The following is a 20,511-nucleotide window of genomic DNA, read 5'->3' on the forward strand; positions in this document are numbered from 1 at the left end:
TTTTTACATTGTGGAGACCAGATCTCCACAATGAGATAAAAACCAAAAATTTTGCATTCAAAAAACTAAAAATGCCAGAAGTCTTGTATTCAGTTTGGTTACTTGTGGTTAAGGTTAGGGCTGGGTAGGGTTAGGGTTATTATAGTTGGGATTAGGGTTTGACCCACTGAAATTAATGGACGGTCTCCACAAAGATATAAATATGTGTGTGTGTATATGTGTGTTTTTCTTTGTTCCTCCAGATGAAATCGCACGCCGGCCTCCTGCGGGCCTTCATTTCATGCTCGCTGTCTCACGACTGCATCATTACCGGGGGGAGAGAGGGAAAGATAGAGGGGGGGGAGGGAGAGGGAGCACAGAGCAGGCGCTGCAAGGAGGACGGGGGATCCAGCGCAGTGGATGATTTACCTGCAGGATCAGAGCCCTGCATGTACATGCGCGCCTTCGTAGTGCAGGTTTTACAGCAATCTGTGGTTCAAACACAACTAGCAGTTCCAGCCTGACACTGAAAAGGATGGCAACTTGGCCAATGCTGGACCTACACAGCCAGAGGAGGGGTACATACAGCGATGGTCTCTGCCACGCTCTTGTCGTAGTACTTCTTCCTCTCGTACTTGTCCCTGATGAAGAACTCCACGGCTCTGGGGGGGAGGGGGCAAGTTAAGGACAGAAGGAGTGGAGGGGGTGGGACTTTGGGGACAAAGACACAGCGCCCCTCGGTGGCCCACCGAGGGTATCACCCCTCTAAGCACACTACTCCCAAAAGCAAGAGGAGTACAAACGCTTCATCTAATAAAAACCTGAACTGAAAAAGCGGCCGTTACATAAGGGAAACTCGACAGTATGATACATGACATGCGTCTCAGAGGGGCGGGGGGGCGTTTATCGTCGTGGGGGGGGATCCCCCAAGGAGCGAGGCCGCCTTTCCATTTTGTTGAATCTTTGTTAAACCTGATTTGTGCCCCATGAAAATTTAATCACAACACTGATGTACAACTACTAAAAAAAGGCATTAAAAATGCATAATGGGAGCGTGTCGTGTGTGTGTGTGTGTGTGTGTGTGTGTGTGTGTGTGTGTGTGTGTGTGTGTGTGTGTGTGATGAGGAACGTGCAAGAGACAAGAACTCCTTCGGCTATAAAATGCAATATGAAGGCAGACGTCTGAAGCTGGGGGTGGGATAATTGTTGTCTGCGCTGAAGAATGAAATTGGGCCCCAGACATTCGGCTGCGTTAGGGCTGCGTCGAGGCCCCCCGGGCCCTGGCGGGGGCCTGTTCTCAGAACCTGGATACCCCCACCCCTCCGCCTGCCTCACTTAAGAACCACTGGCTAGGAGTATAAGGTGGAGGAGGCTGCTCTACATCCCCACAAGAAGACAGACTGCGCAAAGTACAGAGTGGGAGCTACGAGGCGGCTCAGCTCATGTCCTGGTGGGGGGGGGGGGCGCACAACCAATTAATCACACTTAATAAACCCAATGTGTCGTCCCGTGAGAAAATTGGAAGTCTATTCATACCGAAAAGAATGGCTGAAACTGGTTGGGAGGCAACAGAGACACCAATCAAAATGAAAGTTTGAGAGGAACAGCAGTGGGCGGGACTAAGGCCAGTAAGGGGTGGAGCCAAGCTGCTGATTGGCTATAACTGTGATGGGCGCATTCTCCTTCAGCCTTCATTGTGCCGCATCTGAAAGGATACTGGTCGGTCTGAGGCCTCCTGAAGCTCTCAGGGAGGGTGGCCTCATACAGCCGGCGGGCCTTGCTGTTGCCCATGTCCTGCACGCTCTGCAGGAGAAGAGAGGAAAGCCGTGAGATGACGATCAGGGGGTCGGATCAGAATCCCGAGTCATACCAGGATCTCCCTTGGTTTTCTGCAGCCGGTGCAGCCCTGAAAGCACTCAGGGTGAATCATGCGACTCCACATCATCAGCAGCCAGCTGGGGGCACCTTCAGCTACGTCTGCTGGCCATTTTCCGTCTGGCTGGCTCCGGGTTTGGAACGTGCGCTGTACCGCGCTGGACCGTGTCGCTAAACCATCCCGGCGAGCCCATTTATGCACATGATTTATGTCATAGCATCGGGGATGCAGGCTGAGGACGAGTCCACTCTGGCAAGGGGGAGGGGGGGGGCACTCCTGTGCCAAAATACCTGGATCTGCTCCGGGGTCCACTGGTCCAGGTTGACGGATTTGACGCGTGATATGTGCACGCCCAGGTTGCGGTGGATGCCGGCGCAGCGGATGCAGATGAAGACTCCGAGATTCCAGGAGGCCCATCGTGGACCTGTGAGGGGAGAGAGGCGAGAGGGCAGGGCATGAGCGAGGGCGGGGCATGAGCGAGGGCGGGGCATGAGCGAGGGCGGGGCATGAGCGAGGGAGGGGCATGAGCGAGGGAGGGGCATGAGCGAGGGAGGGGCATGAGCGAGGGAGGGGCATGAGCGAGGGAGGGGCATGAGCGAGGGAGGGGCATGAGCGAGGGAGGGGCATGAGCGAGGGCGGGGCATGAGCGAGGGCGGGGCATGAGCGAGGGCGGGGCATGAGCGAGGGCGGGGCATGAGCGAGGGCGGGGCATGAGCGAGGGCGGGGCATGAGCGAGGGAGGGGCAGGAGCCACTGGGCCTCCTGACGGCTGAGAAGACAAGACCCTGTTTGCTGCCTGTATGGGGGCAGGGGGGGCAAGCGGCCCCTGACAGCCGATAGATCAGCCCCCCGGTGGAGGATTTCATCTCTACAAGCATTCGACCTGCTACTTTATCTGCAGCTGGCAGCTGTGAGGGGACGGATGGGGGCGGGGGCAATGTCCTCAGGCGGGGGGGCAGGCCGGCAGAGGGTGACCTGGGCGGGGGGAGGCTGCCTCAGCCTGAAGTGTGAGGGTGTTCTCCTGCACAGAGGACAGACAGGGCAGAGCACTGTGTACCAGGTCCGCTGGCTCACGGATGGGTCACAATAGCCGATACCCTGTACTACCATCGGGTGGCGCCCTCACTAACAGCCGGATCACTCCCAATGCAGAGAGAACACAGGCCCGCTGAGGACGACCGCCCATCTCAGATGAGCATCTGCAGACTAAGCTGATGGAATTATAACACATTCAACCCATTATCCTCCCTAGACACCCCCTGCCCCCAAGGGCCGTGAAACATCACAGCTTTCATGACAGGGTTGAACTGCAGTGAGCCACTCTGGTCAGGCTGGAAGGGGGACACTGATGTCCTGCTCTGAAGGAGAGTGACGACAGGCCAGCACGTCCCCACGGCTCACACCAAGGACACCCAGGACACCCCGAGCACCGGCGGTCCGCTTAATGTAAACACACACACAGGTTAGGTATCCTTACCACTGCAGGGACCATCCATAAATTGCTATGAGCATGACCCTAATTCCAACTATGACAGCCTTGACCCCTACCCAGCCCTAACCTTAACCACAAGTAACCAAACTATACACTCCTGGCATTTTTAGTTTTTTGATTGCAGTCACACATTTTTATAAATTTGATCTTTCCCTAGTGGGGAATGGAGGAATGTCCCAACAAGGTCAACATAACAGATTTTTATCACATTGTGGGGATATTAATACAGACACACACACACACACAGACACACACACACAGACTATCCACAGGGCTGAACTGAAACACTAACACCTGCTTACATTCCATCACTGCAGAGCTAGAGTCAGAGCTCACTAGCAGTGCCTTTTAAACATAGTTCCCCGATTCCTGCACAGTGGCCTGTGATAGAAAAGTACTGTAACACTTTCTGATTGTTACTTTTGTTGCACTTATTGCTGTATGGACTGACTTGTAATTTATTTTGGACAAAACATCTGTAAAATATAAAGAAGAAAAATAAATAAAAAATACTGGCGATTTTACCCCGAAAAATACTGCAATATCAGGCGGTAGCCACCCCTGCTTCTCTGAAACGAGCCGTAAGAGCAATATGACTGACCGTCCCATTTTATTTTAAAGAGATGTAACATTTTTATTTTTGACCCGAGGTATTTTGGACTTCTGATCTCAGAATCTAAGCCAAGACTACTGTGCTCATTTTTGGGGGTGGGGGGGCATATGGCAGACGGGGGAGGGGGGAGCCCTAACAGGGCTAATATGCCTTTGATCCATTCCCACGCACACAGCCATCCCTCGGAATTCCAGCACCACGCTCCGCTTGCATCACCGGCGGCTGATCAAAGGAGAATGTCCGGCGCGGACGCGAGGTGTTAACCCCGGAGATGCCAGTCCCGCGTTAGCGCCATGCTGCCACCTGCCCGCCGATCCCGCTGCCATGCGGCGATCCTCAGGAATCCCAGCAGACTGTGGGGGCGTCCCCGAATCCCAAAGGGCTCCCCGACACCTGCTCTGCTGTCAGTGCCGATTCTGCGGATCCACCTTAAAGGATGACAAGCGCGGCTCATCCCTGCATTCATCAGGCATATTGATTTTTTATTTTTTTTGGAGGGGGGCATTACACACCTGCATGATAAATAGGGCAAGTGCCCCCTCCCCCAAGAGCTGAGAGCTGGGTGCTCAGTGTCAGCTGGAACCCCTGAGTGACCCCGTTTCTGGGTTAAACTCAATTACAGGAGCCGACAGTGGCGCGGGGGCCCACACTGATGGGGGACATACTTTGGGGGGGGGGCTGACCTGGAAGATCAACAGGCAGCAGAGAGGCTCATCGCCTCAGCTTCATTACTGCATCTGCCTGCCCAACACAGACCTTTTCATTACTTAACACCACGTTACGAAGTGTATGTGTTGCGTGTTGGCAGCTGAGGGAACGGCACCAATTACCGCCCATCCAAGGGCACTCAGGCTAACGCGCCAGCCTGGAGGTGCTAATCTGAGCAGCGCCATGGAAATGCCCCATTCCCAGTTTGGGAAGAAACAGACTAAAACAGTTTGCTGTGGTAAAGTCACCACAAGATGCCCTGATACATATTCAGATAGACGTGTGATCTGTTAGTGAAATAATGTGAAACAGTGTTTGCCGTTTGCACAGGTACACTGGCCTGCTTCCTTTCACACATTCCTTCTCGCTCTCTTCTGTGACACACATATAAATACACAGTGGAGAGGGAAGCTTGGAGTCCCAGCGCAGGGTCGGCTCATTTATCCAGCACCTTTTTGCTCAAGGGCCCCACTGCACGTGACTATTCTGCAGAGCATTCGAACCGGCGACCTTCCGATCACAGGCACAGAGGCCTAAGCAACTGTGCCCCCTAGTGGAGGTACAATGTACCGCAATGCTAACAACTCCACAAAATATTTCTACCTGGGAACAAAGAGAGTTGGGGCAGGGGGGGGCGGGGGGGGGGGGGGGAGAAGCTAGATCAAAGCGTGAGCCATGGCATGTAATGGGCAAAGGGGAGCCGCTCACAGCTCGTCGTGGGTGGGTGGGGGGCAGTGAAAGGGACCCCGGGTGCCACTTCATAATGAGGGTGAAGTGCCCCCCCCAGAGCCCCAAAAGCAGGGACCTGCACTGGCAGACAAGGGGTGGGGGGGTAAAAGGGAGGTAATATTATCAGGAGGCTGCGTGAGCCCTGCTAATGAGATTTATAATGAGATTTTGTTGTTCATATTAAAGTGAAACACAGAGGACTGCAGAAGCAGCCCACGTGCCGATCTTCTGCAGAGCGGGACATCTATTATTTACGTTTTCATTTGTAAAAGGTAATTTCTTTTTTTTTTTTTAATTAAGAAGACTCAGCCAACGTGCCCGCAGTGCTCACTGTGATACGGAGCAAAACTTTCAGGGGAGGGACAGCTACTCGCGTCCCAGTAGGACAGGCTGACATGGCACCGCTCCTAAGGCTCCGCCCCTCCTCCTCACCACAGGTGCCAACGCTGAGTCTCTCGCGCCCAGCCTTTCACAGCTGTGCTTCCACTGGGGGGGGGGGGGTTGGTTGCAGACCAGCGTTTCTCAAACTAATCCTCGCGAAGCCCCCAGACGGTACATGTTTTTGCTCTCTCCCAACTCCCTGGGAGCTCAGAGGGAGCAAAAACCTCGACCATCTGGGGGGGCCCTGTGGACCAGTTTCAGAAGCACTGAAATACACCGACTGAGGGAGGGTGTAGCGATGGTCTCACACATCGCCAGCTCCCGTCGCTCAACAAGTTAAACACTGTGTTAACAATGCAAAGGTTGTGGGTTCACATCCCAGGGAACACACATACATTATAAGCCTTCCTTTTACTGCAGGTTCTTTTGGTAAATGAGGTAACAGCTCCATGGGGCACTGGACAGGGTCCTCCCTGCCAAAACACAGCGACCCCTGATACAGAGCTCCTTTACCCAAAGGGATCAATCACCAGCAGACGTCCTGCATATCCAGAGGAGATTCACCAAACAGAACTGCAAGTCGTACACAGGGAACGTCCGTCAATCCAAGCTTAAGATTCAAAGGAACCTTCCAGGCTGCTACATTGTTACCAGTAAATTCATTTGGAAAAAGCAATAGAAACATTAAAATTTTGGGTCAAACGAGTAAAACTCTTTGAAACTTCTCACCGCTCCAAAGCCTGCAAGCCAAGTAGTCCGGACCATCTGAGAGTCCCCATACCAGGAGGTGATGGACCGGGGGGTATAGGGAAGAGCAGCCCTCCCCCCACAGCATCAGCGTGGCAGCCAGGGCCTGAGCTCAGTCCTGTCTGATAATATGAATTAGCAACAGGCCAATGCTAGTATAAAACATTTAAATTAAACACCAAGCCTGGGGACACTGTTACAGTACAGTATGTCCAAATTACAGCCATACTGGCCAATTCTGAACAGCACATCAGCTCAGCCAAAGTTGTCAAAGTTACCAAACATTACATCATTTCATCCTGCAAACTGGGGAACTGACTGGTAAACAACAGATTTCAACACAAGCTGTCACCTGGACAGCCTGAGCAGATTTAATTTGATTTTGTACAATATCACTCCCCAAAATGCTTAACATACCACAACATATCCAATTAGGTGGCGATTAGACAGCACTGAGTGCTGAACATCCTTCAGTCTCTCATGAATCACGATGTATTTCTTGGTAGGTGGCAGCCATGTTTTCTTTTTCTCAATCTGATCAATTATTTAGGAGAAATCTTTAGAAATCTCTCAGTTACGGATAAGTGGCTGGGTTCCTGTTTTCTGATGGGTTTTTCTGACAGACAGACCTGGACAAACCTCCGAGATAAAGCTCAGTAAGAGCTCAAAGTGAGACAGGATGCATCAGAGGGTATGGAAAACATAACGACGAGCCGATACTGTGCCTGCAATTACTGTAACACCGATACGATCGTGCATCGCATCAGGCTGACAGCAGGGGCTGCATTTTCCCCTCAAGTGGATGATTCTGCTCTAGTGGGCGTGGTCTGTCTCGCCCACCCACCCACGCACCCCAGGTATTGTTCACACACAGAGTCTGGTCCCTCAGAGTCTGGTCTGAAAAAAAAGAAATGCACTGACGAATCAAACTTCAACGCTAGAAATTCACCCAAGGGCAGTGAGACATTTTCAGCTCACAAAAGCAACGGGGCAACAGCGAGTGCCAGATATTTTCCCGAACTGTCCATGGCTCAGTACCATGAACAGGGAGGGATCTCCCAGAGGCAGCTCAAAGCGGGGTGTGTGCGTGTGTGTGTGTGTGTGTGTGTGAGAGAGAGAGCGCACACCATGCGGCAGCTGCCACAGCAGACCTGGCCAAGCGAAGGCTGGCAAACCCTGGCCAACATCATTATTCATCATTACCGTATTTAGCTATTTACATAATGACTTCATTAAACTAACTTAAATATTTACAGTAATACCAATTTATATAGCCAGATTAACAGCACCGTTCTTCAACAGTACTTTCCCCTTCTGTGAGCTGGTTCATTTACGTAGCTTTGTGATCAAAGCCCAGCTCCCAAGCCAACAGATTGTAAATTAAGCATATTCATATTACAGAACCTCCCCTAATATGATCAGAAGGTCTCACATACCTTCACAGCCTGGGCTGCTGCGATCCCGTCACGATGTAATCGCGATTATATGGTGCGTGCATAATAATCACCAGGGCTTCAGATGACAGCTCAAACATTTGTCGGATACCGGCTTTTCAGTACCATACAGACATTTACTTACATTCAGTTTGGTAAGCAGTTTAGTAATGTACATAAAATATTAATGAGATGCGTATTGCAAGCCCAAAAGTCAGTGATCTGTATAAATTCGGCGTATCCTTATGTTTAATAAACATGTTGGACTTTAAACTGCAAAAAGTACCACCACACCACCGACATCTTTTTACCTTATCAACAACATCTCCTTCAAAAGATGTGGCTGTTGAGCTGCTCCTTTCTTCACCGCCATTTCAGCGCTTATCGCTTCCATGATTTACCAAAGCAGTAGCACGTGCTGTGATCTGCTAACCGAATCTAATAAACATACGGATACCGAATTTATGCAGACTACTGACTATTGGACGTCACAGAACACATTTCATAAATTTTTTTAGGCAGACCACTAAGCTGCTGACCAAATTGTGGGCATAAGTAAACATCCATATACTGCTGAAAAGCTGCCGTACGGACAAATGTTTCACCCATCATCTAAAGCCCTGATGATTATTGGGCGCGACAGCCCTATCCACATCAAATCAGCAACAAGGCTAAATATGCCACACCTACAAAGATCTGAACTGAAGGCAATAGGAGCTTTAACTGCTACTCCCTCTGCAGGCTCAGTACTGTAACTGACACAACAGAACATCTTTGCCTCTGGTTTCACATTGTCAGGAATGAAAGGGCATTAATGGATGTTTCTGCAGTGAGCGTTACTTAATCACTACACCTCAGTTTAAAGGGTACTATTAAGAGAGCACAGCGATGTTAACCCTCTTGATAAAATTACACACCTGCATATAAAATAACACAGTATTTTTACATCTATTTCGCAGCAAACAATGGATACATTCAAACACGGCACTGCTCTTTCTTTAAGGGCCCATCTTTAGTGGAACTCTAGCTCCACCTTGTGGTCATACATAGAAAATGGTATCTAGCAGACGAGATTATCGCACAACGGGACCCGCTACAAAGGCCTAGGGCAGAGCTTGCGCTGTAAATCACACTTTGCCGTCTAATATAGCCTTACAGGAATAGGATCATCTCTTGAGACAGGGCAAACAAGAAGCGGGATGGTGCATTAAACCGCGAGCGCCTCAGTGCTAAGCCCTCCCCTAAGGTAATTTACTCGTGATGGAGAGAGGTTGACTCCTGCGCTGACCTGCGGTGCCGAGGCGGTTACTTGAGATGATATAAAACCACCCTGTCTTGCTGAGCCCGACCGTCAACAGACAAAGCATTCTAGCTCGCATATTTCTACGTTCTACACTCGTCTTATCAAGGACAGCCAGCCCTGCTAGGGCAGAAACGCCCCAAAGAGATATAAATCGCACCAGGAGTCCTGCCCGGTCGCGTTTTTATCCACCAATCCCACCTCGCGCTTATTTATGTGACACTTAGTATGTGCTCTAATCTATAATGCCAAAAATACCGAACTGCTACACACAAACTAAAACAGGGTAGAAATAAACTACAAACGTGCCGGCCCTAACTAACCCTTCATACAGCCCTTCGGCCACAACTAGGTTTGCCATCAGCAAGCAATCTGCATCAATCCAGTTATAATCAGGGATGGACATAACTGGTACGCAAGTACGCATTCACTTTTAAAAACGATACGTGCGACAATCTATTGTTTGTAAAAGCGCAAATGCGTACTTATTTTATGTGCATTTGCGCTGATATGAAGACAAAATATAATTTAACAGTTATTTCCGACCAAGAAACATGATTAGTCAATAGGCGTTCTATGAGTGCTGTTACCAGAGCATAACCGCACTCGGACATTTCACATCGGATATATCACTCCGCTTTACAGGTGTATCTAAAGACCGTTACTTAGTTACATTAACGCCCGTCAGCCTCAACTGATAGAAACACAGTAGACACACTGTTACATTATTAACAACATTTACGTAACGCGGATACATTTATCCATAGGAAGGTGCGGGAAAAGCCAGGGGAGAAGGATAGAGGCCGAACTATAATGCCACGGGGAACTAGAGGCAGGATTATTCTGATAGGATTAACACTAGATTTACCGAGTTTTTATTCTCTGCTGAGAGTCCCAAGGTGTTTGTCACCCCTGCTGTGATTTTCGCAGGTCTTCAGCCCCATCCTCCTCCTGCTTTTGTTGTGCAAACACACCCATTACCTGTGAGGCCTGGCGCATTTGCATTTTTTACTCAGAGTAGCTCAAATCCAAGGCAGGCTAAACCTCTGTGTGTGACATGGAAACCTTCACAAAAGTCTGCCATATCTATACCAAATATCCCACACGCTGACTGACCTGCAAATATGAAAGACGCACATTCACAAAATATATGGAAACACAAGTCTGTGTTATTTATAAAACAAATTGAGTGAAAATAGAATGAAAAGTTGCTAATAGAATGAAATGAATAAAATGAAAACATGCTAACACTTCAGTCTCCAATGCATGTTTGTATATAAATGTCATAAGCTGAGTGAAGTCATGGTCCATGGTTTTTGACATGCTCATACACATACAGAATAAAATGTCATTTCATTTTCATTGGCCATCACTGAATTATAACACCAAAAGTGAATTTTGTTTTTGTGTGATCTCTCCAGCTTTGCATGTTTGGCTGTTCATGTAAAAATTGATGTATCCGTGCCTCAGTTCCAGGTTCATCTCTTCGTCATCTTTCTGCCTTTTGTCTCAGTGGTTACTGTCCCACACAGTCTGTCTATCTTTCAAAGTCTGTGTTTGCAGCGTTTGAAAACCCAGTGACCATCATCCCTGTATTTGGCAATGGAGTTCCTTGGCTATAAGAATCGGAAACAATCTTCTTTTTCCTTTCCACCCTGTAGATGCTTTGTACAGAACGTAGGCATTCACCGCCACCAAGTCCAGCATGTTGTAAAACACAGCTACTGGCCACTTGCTTGTTGCTGCTCGTACTGAATACATGCGCGCCATTCTAAACACTGACGTGGAGAATTCCTCTCCCTGTGCAGTGTCCTTTGCCAATGGAGGAAGTTCACGGCAAACGTTATTCACCATGCCCAGTAAAGTGAAGCAGTCTGTGTGACAGTGACAGTGAGGTGAAGAAATTGTCCATTGTGACATTTCTCCCCGTCATCCAGAAATGACTCCATCAGACTCATGACCACGTTCTCTGCCAGCCTTCACCAAGAACTGTGCTGAAAGTTTCACTCCAGGAGAACACATGAACATAGATGTACAGCTGTTCTCGACCAAGGTTCATTGTCCATGCAGTATATTTACATTTACATTTACAGGATTTGGCAGACGCCCTTAGCCAGAGCGACTTACATAAGTGCTTTGAGACTCTGCAATGAATTTCCGATGCTAGCTCAATAAGGACCCCAGCTACGAATACTATCTCTGAGAATGCCATTGAGTAGTGCAGAATTTTTATTTTATTTAATTTTTTTAAAACACACACCAGAAAAAGAGTCGAGTAAGAATATAGAAGTTCTACGTCAGGTATTTCTGAAAAAGAAAAGTTTTGAGTCGTCGCTTGAAGACATTCAAGGATTCAGCTGTTCGGACATCTAGGGGGAGTTCATTCCATCAATTAGGTGCCAGGACAGAGAAGAGCCGAGATGCGTGTCTTCCTTGTGCCTTGAGGGGAGGTGGGACCAGTCGAGCAGTGCTGGAGGATCGGAGAGATCGTGGTGCAGAGCGGGGTGTGATGAGGTCCTTTAGGTAGGATGGTGCCAGAGAATTTTTGGCTTTGTATGCGAGCATCAGTGTTTTGAATCTGATGCGTGCAGCTACAGGAAGCCAGTGGAGGGAGCGCAGCAAAGGAGTGGTGTGGGAGAACTTGGGAAGGATGAAAACAAGACGAGCAGCTGCATTCTGAATCAGTTGGAGGGGACGGATGGCGCTCAGTGGTAAACCCGCTAGAAGCGAGTTGCAGTAGTCAAGGCGTGAGATGACGAGGGACTGGACGAGTATCTGGGTAGCCTGGGTGGAAAGAAATGGACGTATCCTCCTGATGTTAAAGAGGAGAAACCGACAAGAGCGAGAAAGACTGGCGATATGTGAGGAAAATGACAACCGATCATCTATGGTAACTCCAAGGTTTCTAGCAGAAACCGAAGGACGGATCAGGGAGTTGTCAAAGGAGATCGCAAGGTCCTGGAGGGGGGATGAGTCAGCCGGGATGTAAAGCAACTCAGTTTTACTAGTTTTGAGTTTTAGCTGGTGAGTGGTCATCCAAGATGAGATGTCTGCCAAGCATGTAGAGATCTTAGTGGAGACATGAGTGTCTGAGGGAGGGAAGGAGAGGATGAGTTGAGTGTCATCGGCATAGCAGTGGTAGGAGAAGCCATGTGAGGATATAACTTCGCCAAGAGATTTAGTGTAGAGGGAGAATAGGAGAGGGCCAAGAACCGAGCCCTGAGGGACACCGGTGGAAAGACAACGTGGAGTAGATGTGGATCCATTCCATGTCACTTGGTATATCGCATCCAAGCCGGACAAATTTGGGATCAAGTTCTGGATGGCCACGGATTTGGAGACCAAATACGTCTGCAACGTGTCCCCTAACTTGGGAAAGGACCCCAGTCACCAGAAAAGGGAGAGGCTGGCAGAGAACATGGTCATGAGTCTGATGGAGCCATTTCTGGATGACGGGAGAAATGTCACAACGGACAATTTCTTCACCTCACTGGCACTGTCACACAGACTGCTTCAGCGCAAAACAACACTACTGAGCACAGGGAATAAAGTTTGGTATGAACTTCCTCCAATTTCAAAGGACACTGCACAGCAAGAGGAATTCTCCGCGTCAGTGCTTAGAAGTGGCAGTGTCTCCTTGACAATTTATGCACCTAAAAAAACAAGATTGTGTGTGTTCTGAGTTCCTTGGACCAAGATGTGGCGATCTGTGAAGGCAGAAAGAGGAAACCCAACACGATAACAGACTATAACCACATGAAGGTATGTGAATGTGTGTATAATTTTACATCAGTGCTACAATGTTTTCTGATATGTACTATACAGGCCTATATAGAAAGAAGGTAGAAAAAAAGCAAATACACTCATGACTCTCTCTCTCTCTGCTGTTATAGTGTGGTGTAAATGTGTTGGACCAAATGGCGCGCATGTATTCCGTAAGAGCAGCAACATGCAGGTGGCCAGTAGCTGTATTTTACAACATGCTGGACCTGGTGGTGGCAAATTCCTACGTTCTGTACAAGGCATGTACAGGGTGGGAAGGCAAAAGAAGATTATTTTTGAGTCATCTAGCCAAGGAACTCCATTGCCAATTTATGCCACAAAAGGCTATGGGGACAGAGGAAGGCTGCTGCTGTGCCAGGACTTGTATGGACAACTCAGTGTCAGGTACAGGAGAACTGCAACAGAAACCGCAGCAGGTTTACCAGTGCAAAGTGTTACAAATTCACTTGCGCCAAATGCAGGGATGATGGTCACTGGGTCTGCAAACACTGCAAAGTTTGAAACACTAAATTTTTTTTATAAATAAAACAGACTTGTGCTTCCATATATTTTGTGAATGTGTGTCTTTCATATTTGCAGGTCAGTCAGCATGTGGGATATTTGGTATAGATATGGCAGACTTTTGTGAAGGTTTCCATGTCACACACAGAGGTTTAGCCTGCCTTGGATTTTAGCTGCTCTGAGTAAAAAAAATGCAAATGTGCCAGGCCTCACAGGTAATGGGTGTGTTTGCACAACAAAAGCAGGAGGACAATGGCCCAAGAAACTCTCAGCAGGGATGCTAGTAGGTGTTAGGCCCAGGGAATTTACGCAAATTTGCGTAGATTTGGCAGTTCTAGTGTTAACAGGTAATTGGGCGTAATTTGGCCCGCCTGGCGGGCACATTGTAACCGGACTAAATAAATCGCATTTCAGGATATTGATCGTATTAATATTAGCGGTCTACTTGACAGAAACAAACGTTTCCATTGGCTATTTCGCTTTAATTTCACCCCGTTTCTTCATTCATTTGGCAGCGAGCACAGTCACACTACACTCCTGAACCCGTATGGATAACTCCCCTCTGCCGGTCCTGACACTGAAAAAAAGGGGGAGAAAAAACCGATGAGGGGGAAAAACAGAACGATGCCGCCTTGCGTGCGTCCCCCCAGCTCCTCAAAAACTGCGCCGCCACGCGAGCGGCGGAACGCGCCTCGAGACAGAAGCCGTCGTACGGGGTGGGTACCTGATAAGAAAGCGCGTGACGTAAGCGCTTCATAGCCGTGTGAAAACTGGGACAGCGGGTAAGACGGCAGAAGAGCGCGAGGCCATTAAAAGGGGGAGGAGATAGTGGTTCTGCGTCATCATGGCTGCGCTGAACCTTCAGTGAGAATCAGCTTGCAAGGGAAATAAAAGGAGAGGAAGAAAAAAAAAAACAATGTTGATGCATTAGTGATTCCAAAACAGCATCCTGTTAGAGTTCTATTCTCTGGAGCAGAAATTTAATGGAGATGACCGCTATAATATATTATTGATTGAATGAGGTAGTATTGTTGAATGCAGGGGTAACCAACATTAACATTGAACATAATCAGGCAGGGCCGGACTAGTAGGCAGGACAGGCTGGGCAGCTAGCCCAGGGTCCACGCCAGCCACGTAGAGCCCCCCGACTGCGAATCTTACATATACAGGAAACATTCGTGAGTATTCAGGCACTGATGTCATGCATATTATATATACTAGTGACATGCTACTTTTACCTCTCTAATTTTTATCAATACAATCTCATTATGGTTGAAGTCATAGGTACAAATTGTTACAATACTTAAAATTATTTGGAAATGTAATGTTTTGCAGTCAAACTATGTTGATGAGGCGTGTATTTAATGGAAAAAAGCTTGTTTGTGGAATTTGCTAAATACTGCAGTGCATGATGGGTTTGCTATTTGGATGCTACTTAAATTTGGAAAGGAGGAGGTCCATTTTTGCCCCAGGGCCAAGTGTAAAGTTGTTCCTCCACTATAATCAGGTACATCATTGTCTGCCTAGAGTAGAGTAAGACGGATGGTGTGAATGCAAATGTGCCTTCCAGGGTGGGATTTCAGGCATTATTATGGGATGGTTGTCAGGATGACTGACACACCGACAGGCTACATGGACGACAGATGGACTCAGTGAGCATCATCCCTTTAAACAGGTGATGGGAGGAAGCCTATTCAGTATTTGATGCTCTGTGTAACACTGTCTTCAGTACATTTTTAATAAGCCGACTGGGCCATCCACAGTGGGGTACTGATATGGTAACTCAGCAAGTGATTTAAAGAGACCTCCTGAAGGAAACAGGATGTCTCTGTTCTGTGGTGAGAAATGAGGAGAGTCCTGAAGAAAGCCACACAAACTGAAGTAGAAGATATGGAGCTGGGGCTCAATCCAACCCCGCTCTCCTGCAGAGATGACATCGCTTCTGAGGAACCTCCAGGAACCATCATGGCATCTATTAATAATCATAATGTAGGAGGTCCTTCTTATATAGACAAGTAACCTATAAGAAATACTCCGTCAATATTAATAAAAATGTGAAATTTACTATACTGTAACAGCCTTTGCTGCCCAAAGTGGTCCGGAGGGAGCACTAGAGCCAATACCCTGTTGGCGTAGCGCACAGCTCACGATGCTTGGCACCGCCCGTTGGCAAGCTCCCACGTTCGGCTGTCCTCTCCTTGCTGGAGTGGCCCATCCGACTCGCCGATCGCCGTTTTGGCGCTGACACAAGTCAGAAGACCTTGAGCGGATGTGGACCTCACAGGGGCAGGGCGGAGAGAGCTCTCGGCGGGAGAGACCACCAGCTGCTCCAATAGGGGGCGCTGAGGCATTTGGCCTTATGGTGAGACTCTGACAGATGACTAAGTGGGACAGCAGGAAATAGGCAGACTCTGTCCACACGGTTAGCCTCACTGCAATGTGTCACATTTGCACCAGTTAAGACCACAAAAGCTCCGACTGTTCTACTCAGAACGCCTGTCATCACCCCACACACCATCCTGCAACCAGTTTCAGGCTCTGGCAGTCCTTACTGTCAGCTTTAGTGTTCCCTAGTACAAACCCTTCCCTCAGTCCCCAAGAAGCGACAGGTATCCTAAGAGATAAGGAACTGCGGTCAGAAAAGGCTCGGTTATGGAGTGTACGAGGCTGCATTGTTCATTAAGATGGGGGTTCGAGTCTAGATATGCAGTCAGGTAAGCTGCTTTCTCAGCACACAGGCTTTTCGCGTTGGCTTTATGGGAAAAAGGCGCATTGGCTGCCCCTCGAGATGATGCCAGGATTGGCCGGGACGAGAGACCCAGAGCCCCGACAGGCTTCAGTACCAGGCATGCAGGTGAGGCACCATTGAGCCAAGCTGCTCACAGTGCTACCCAACAATTTGTAAGATGAGCATGCATGGAGTCAGAATGGGTTCCTGGTGGGTGGTGGGCCTCACGAGGACACTGAAACTGGGCCGTCCATGCGGACTCGTAACAGCCAGGCCTCTGCCGTCTGGGTCAAACTGCAATCCTGTTTTTCGGCAGATTACGGACCTTCTGGGAGAAATAGTGAGAGACTAAACGTCCCTCCAATGATGTGCAGACAAACCAACAGCCACCCCGAGGACTGTAAAAAAAACAACTCAGCAGTACAGCTAGAAAGTTGCAGTGAGGCCCTTCCTGATAGGTCTACAGCTTGCTGTACAAGGACAGTGGGCAGTGGTGGCTTAATGGTTAGGGAAACGCACAATTGAAAGATAGCTGGTTCGAATCCCCGACCAGCAAGGTACCCCCCCCCCCCCCCCCCCCCCCAAAGTACTACTCCCTGGGCGCTGAATTAGCTACCCCCTGCTACGTCATGATGTCACATTTTAAATGCAGGCTTAAGAGTAGAGGACACATTTCGCTGTTGTGCACTGTGTGCTGTGGTGTGTCAACAATGACCATTGATCACCAAATTTTAATTCGGCAGATCTGTATTATTGTAATCTTGCAGTACTTGAATAATAATGATGTTTTTCGCGAAAACACAGACGAGAAGAACATCCGCTGTGGCCAGCCCGTCCTATTTACATGGACTAGGATTCCTGAATCTCAAATGCCACAGTACACGAAACGTAGCCCGTATTAACTATTTATGAGCGTCCGGGTTAACGTAGCGCTCTTACTGCACCCAGACCCCGAAACGCAGCCCCCAGACAGCCCGGCGTCCCGGAAGCTCCAAGCTACAGCTGAATCCGGAGACCAAAACTGAGGTGACGGAGAGGATTAGAGGGGATTATGGATGAAGAACGTTCAGCTGCCACCGACCGGACCTTGAGGACCGGCTTACGGAGCATTGATTGGCAAAACAAATCCAGATTTGTAGCAGTATGAGAAAACGCATATTTCTGGAAGTAGGGAGACGTATTACTCCCAGAGCTCGTACCCTTGAAATAGCTTCAAGTTAAATTCTGACTACCATTCCCTATAGTTTTATGGGAAACCGATACTGATATATGCATTTGTAATACATATATAATAGTACAGATGAATAAAATAACGAGAGGAATGAAGGTTTTTGCAGAAATGCGTCCTTGCTGAGACAGGACTGGGGCATGTTTGTGGAAATGCACCGGGTTTAAAGTGACCAGCACCATCCTGCATCCGTTACCCACACCCTCCCTATAATTAAGAAATGCCGTAATAATTTCGATGAAAACATTCAAATGCGACGAAAAGAATTGCGGCTGGATTACTAATGATTAGTGGATGAAGGGATGAATGAATGAATGAATGACCTGTTAAATATTAAAGAAGGCATGCAGAAATCATTCAGTCTATCCAAAACCGCATAAAATTAGCAGAAGGGAATAAAGCACGGTATCGGTACCGATGTCTGAAAACACCTCCCAGTACCTTTAGCTTCACAGTCAGCGCAGTACTTGTTGTCCTCCTCCCGCAGCATTTTGGACAAGATTGCCTGGTGCTGCTCGTTCAGCTTCTGGGCCTTTTCCCTTTCCGATCGGGTCGCCATCTCTATGTCCCTCTGTCCCCCTTGCGTCGCTTCTCTCCGACGAAACGCCGACACCTACTTCCCTGAAGCAGCAGTCAGTAAACCGGGCCGGCTGATGAACAGGACCATCCCCCGGAGCGCAGGCACCGAGGGCAAGGCGGCGCCAAATATGGCAAGGGGTTGGCAAGCGACCGGACCTGGACCTAGACCTGGACCCGGAACCGGAACCGCTACGTAGCTGGTGCCGGAGAGATGGCCGGCTGATCCAGCGACACTCAGTGATAATAAGGACACCTGACTGGAGCCGGCGCCGTGTTTGCAGTGCGGTTTCAGTTACGTGCGTGACGTCTGTATGACGGGGACCGGCAGGCTGCCCACTTACTGCGGTTGAATGGCAGCACGGCTGAGGAAAAGCGGCGCGTCTGCAGTACCGGCTACTGACGCTTCCAGTCCGGGGCATTGAAAACTATCCGCACACTGATAGTATATAACAGCAAACACAGGGTTACCAACTATAGCGCATCTGGCGTGACACTCCCGCTTTCAGACTCACGCGTGAAATCTTACGGCAAATTTATTTTAGTCCATTAAAGAAGTATAATTAGCTATATCGAAAGCGTTGGGCAATTTGCAAACCCTGCAGATTATTTACAAGGTAATAAAACTGTAACGTGCGTGTAGATGTGTGTGCAGACTTGTCTCAAATTGAAAATCTCGCTCGAGCCAGCTAACCGAAGTTGGCAACCCCGACAAACGTGAGAGAAGCTGAAATTTCACGAGTGGCCGACAATACAAACGTCTAATCTAAACATGCATTCATTCAATGGGAAGCTCGTATTCCAGTAATTGTAATGTTATAGTTTAATACTTGAGCATGAGGTCAGGGAAAACATTCAGATAAATCACTGAGGTGAATAAATAGTAAATGACCTGTCTTCATTTACTAAATGTTTTAAATCTATGCCAATCTCTTTGTAAAAAGCATGTGCAAGTACATCTATAGTTGTGAGGGGAAAAATTGGAATTAACCGGATTTCTGAGCCCGGAATGAGTACTAAAATGTAATATGGACTACTTCCGAATGACAGTAACAGGGTTATGGCACACATTGCAGAATCCTTATTACTAAGGTTATAGACTGAGATAGTATGTGAACACTTGAATTTGGTAACTAGTGGGACGTGCTTCATTGGCAGCAACCGAACCTACGCGGTCTCTCTAGCTGCTGATCAGGCCAGCACCGTAGTTCGGAGACATTTGGCACGTTCCTCTATATAGCAGTCTCAGTTCATGTGTATCTTTGGGCTGATTCAGATCACACCCCAGCATTGCCATGCGATTAAGGTCAGGATGTGGTCATAATAAACTGCATTATTTTCTGCTCTCTGTGTGACTTTTACTCTTGTTTTGGATCACTGTCGTGTTCAGTGGCCCAGCTCCTGAGTATTAGGCCAGACGTCCTGACATTATGCTGATACTTAGCTACCCGGCCAGTGAGACAGCAAGTTCGACGCCATGGGAACGCCCCCTCTACGGTGCATCACATTCAAGATGAGGATTTGCTGCTGGTTTGCAAAGGTTTGTTTCCTCCAAACATTTATAACAACGTTTGACTCCTGTCACATCTGTCCACAGAACGCCACTCCAACAGTGCAGCTGGTTTTCAGAAAATTGAGAGTAGTTTCCTTCACAGTGGCAGTTCTAGACGATTTCAACTGTGGGGGGGGGGGGAGGGGGTGCACACTGGGGGCAGTTGTTCTGAAGGGGGGCAGAGCAGATGCATTTGACCATAATTTCCTCCAAGTATTGCTTACACTATAGATTACCAGCATTAAGAAGCAAAAGACAATTATGAAAACTGATAAGCTATTTATGCAATGTTATGCAGTCATGTTTTACAGGTTTCATCAATATGTAACTCACTGATTTCTTGTTGACTGTCTTACTTCCACAAGCTTGATTATTTTGTCGTTAACTTCGCTTTTCATTAACTTTGGCGACTCGACCAGTACACCTGCACTGACTCCATCAAGAAAATGTGCTTGTTTGTGTTTCGCCTGATCCCAGCACACAAAATTTTAGCCCACATCAATGTAAATGATTTATATTTACAGTCATATAAAAAAATAGGACTCATTTATTTCTTTATTAATATCAATATATCAATATTAAATCTTTTTTTCAAATTATATCTAGATAAAGGTGATGTGATTGCACCACCTGTGCAAAAAGGAGAAACACACTTAATAAACGGAATTAAGATGTCAGTTTCCACTGAGGAAACTGTTAGGACACCCTTACATTCATATTTAAAATGCCTAGAATTAGATTCAAGTGCATGACATCAGGTGAAAATGGTCAGAACATTGTTACAGAACATTTTGGTAGAACCTGTCTTATTTAAACAGACATTTAGCTTGGTTGGCTCTTGATTGTTGAAGTGAGTGATTCACCATGGTGAGATCCAAAGAGTTAT

The 20,511-nt window shown here is 48.0% G+C and overlaps 1 protein-coding gene across 1 annotated transcript in view; it reads right to left on the reverse strand.

Moving 5' to 3' along the window:
• LOC125715926 (stromal membrane-associated protein 1-like) overlaps positions 1-18,467 on the reverse strand; it is a 37,968-nt gene extending 19,501 nt beyond the window's left edge. Inside the window, 4 exon segments of the mRNA XM_048988009.1 lie at positions 566-641; positions 1,697-1,782; positions 2,146-2,279; positions 17,939-18,467. Of these exon segments, the coding sequence (XP_048843966.1) occupies positions 566-641; positions 1,697-1,782; positions 2,146-2,279; positions 17,939-18,056 (414 nt within the window). The 5' untranslated portion in view covers positions 18,057-18,467.
• Positions 18,468-20,511: the final 2,044 nt, after the last annotated feature.

Source organism: Brienomyrus brachyistius, chromosome 20 (genome assembly GCF_023856365.1).
Source record: "Brienomyrus brachyistius isolate T26 chromosome 20, BBRACH_0.4, whole genome shotgun sequence".
NCBI classification, from domain to species: Eukaryota; Metazoa; Chordata; class Actinopteri; order Osteoglossiformes; family Mormyridae; genus Brienomyrus; species Brienomyrus brachyistius.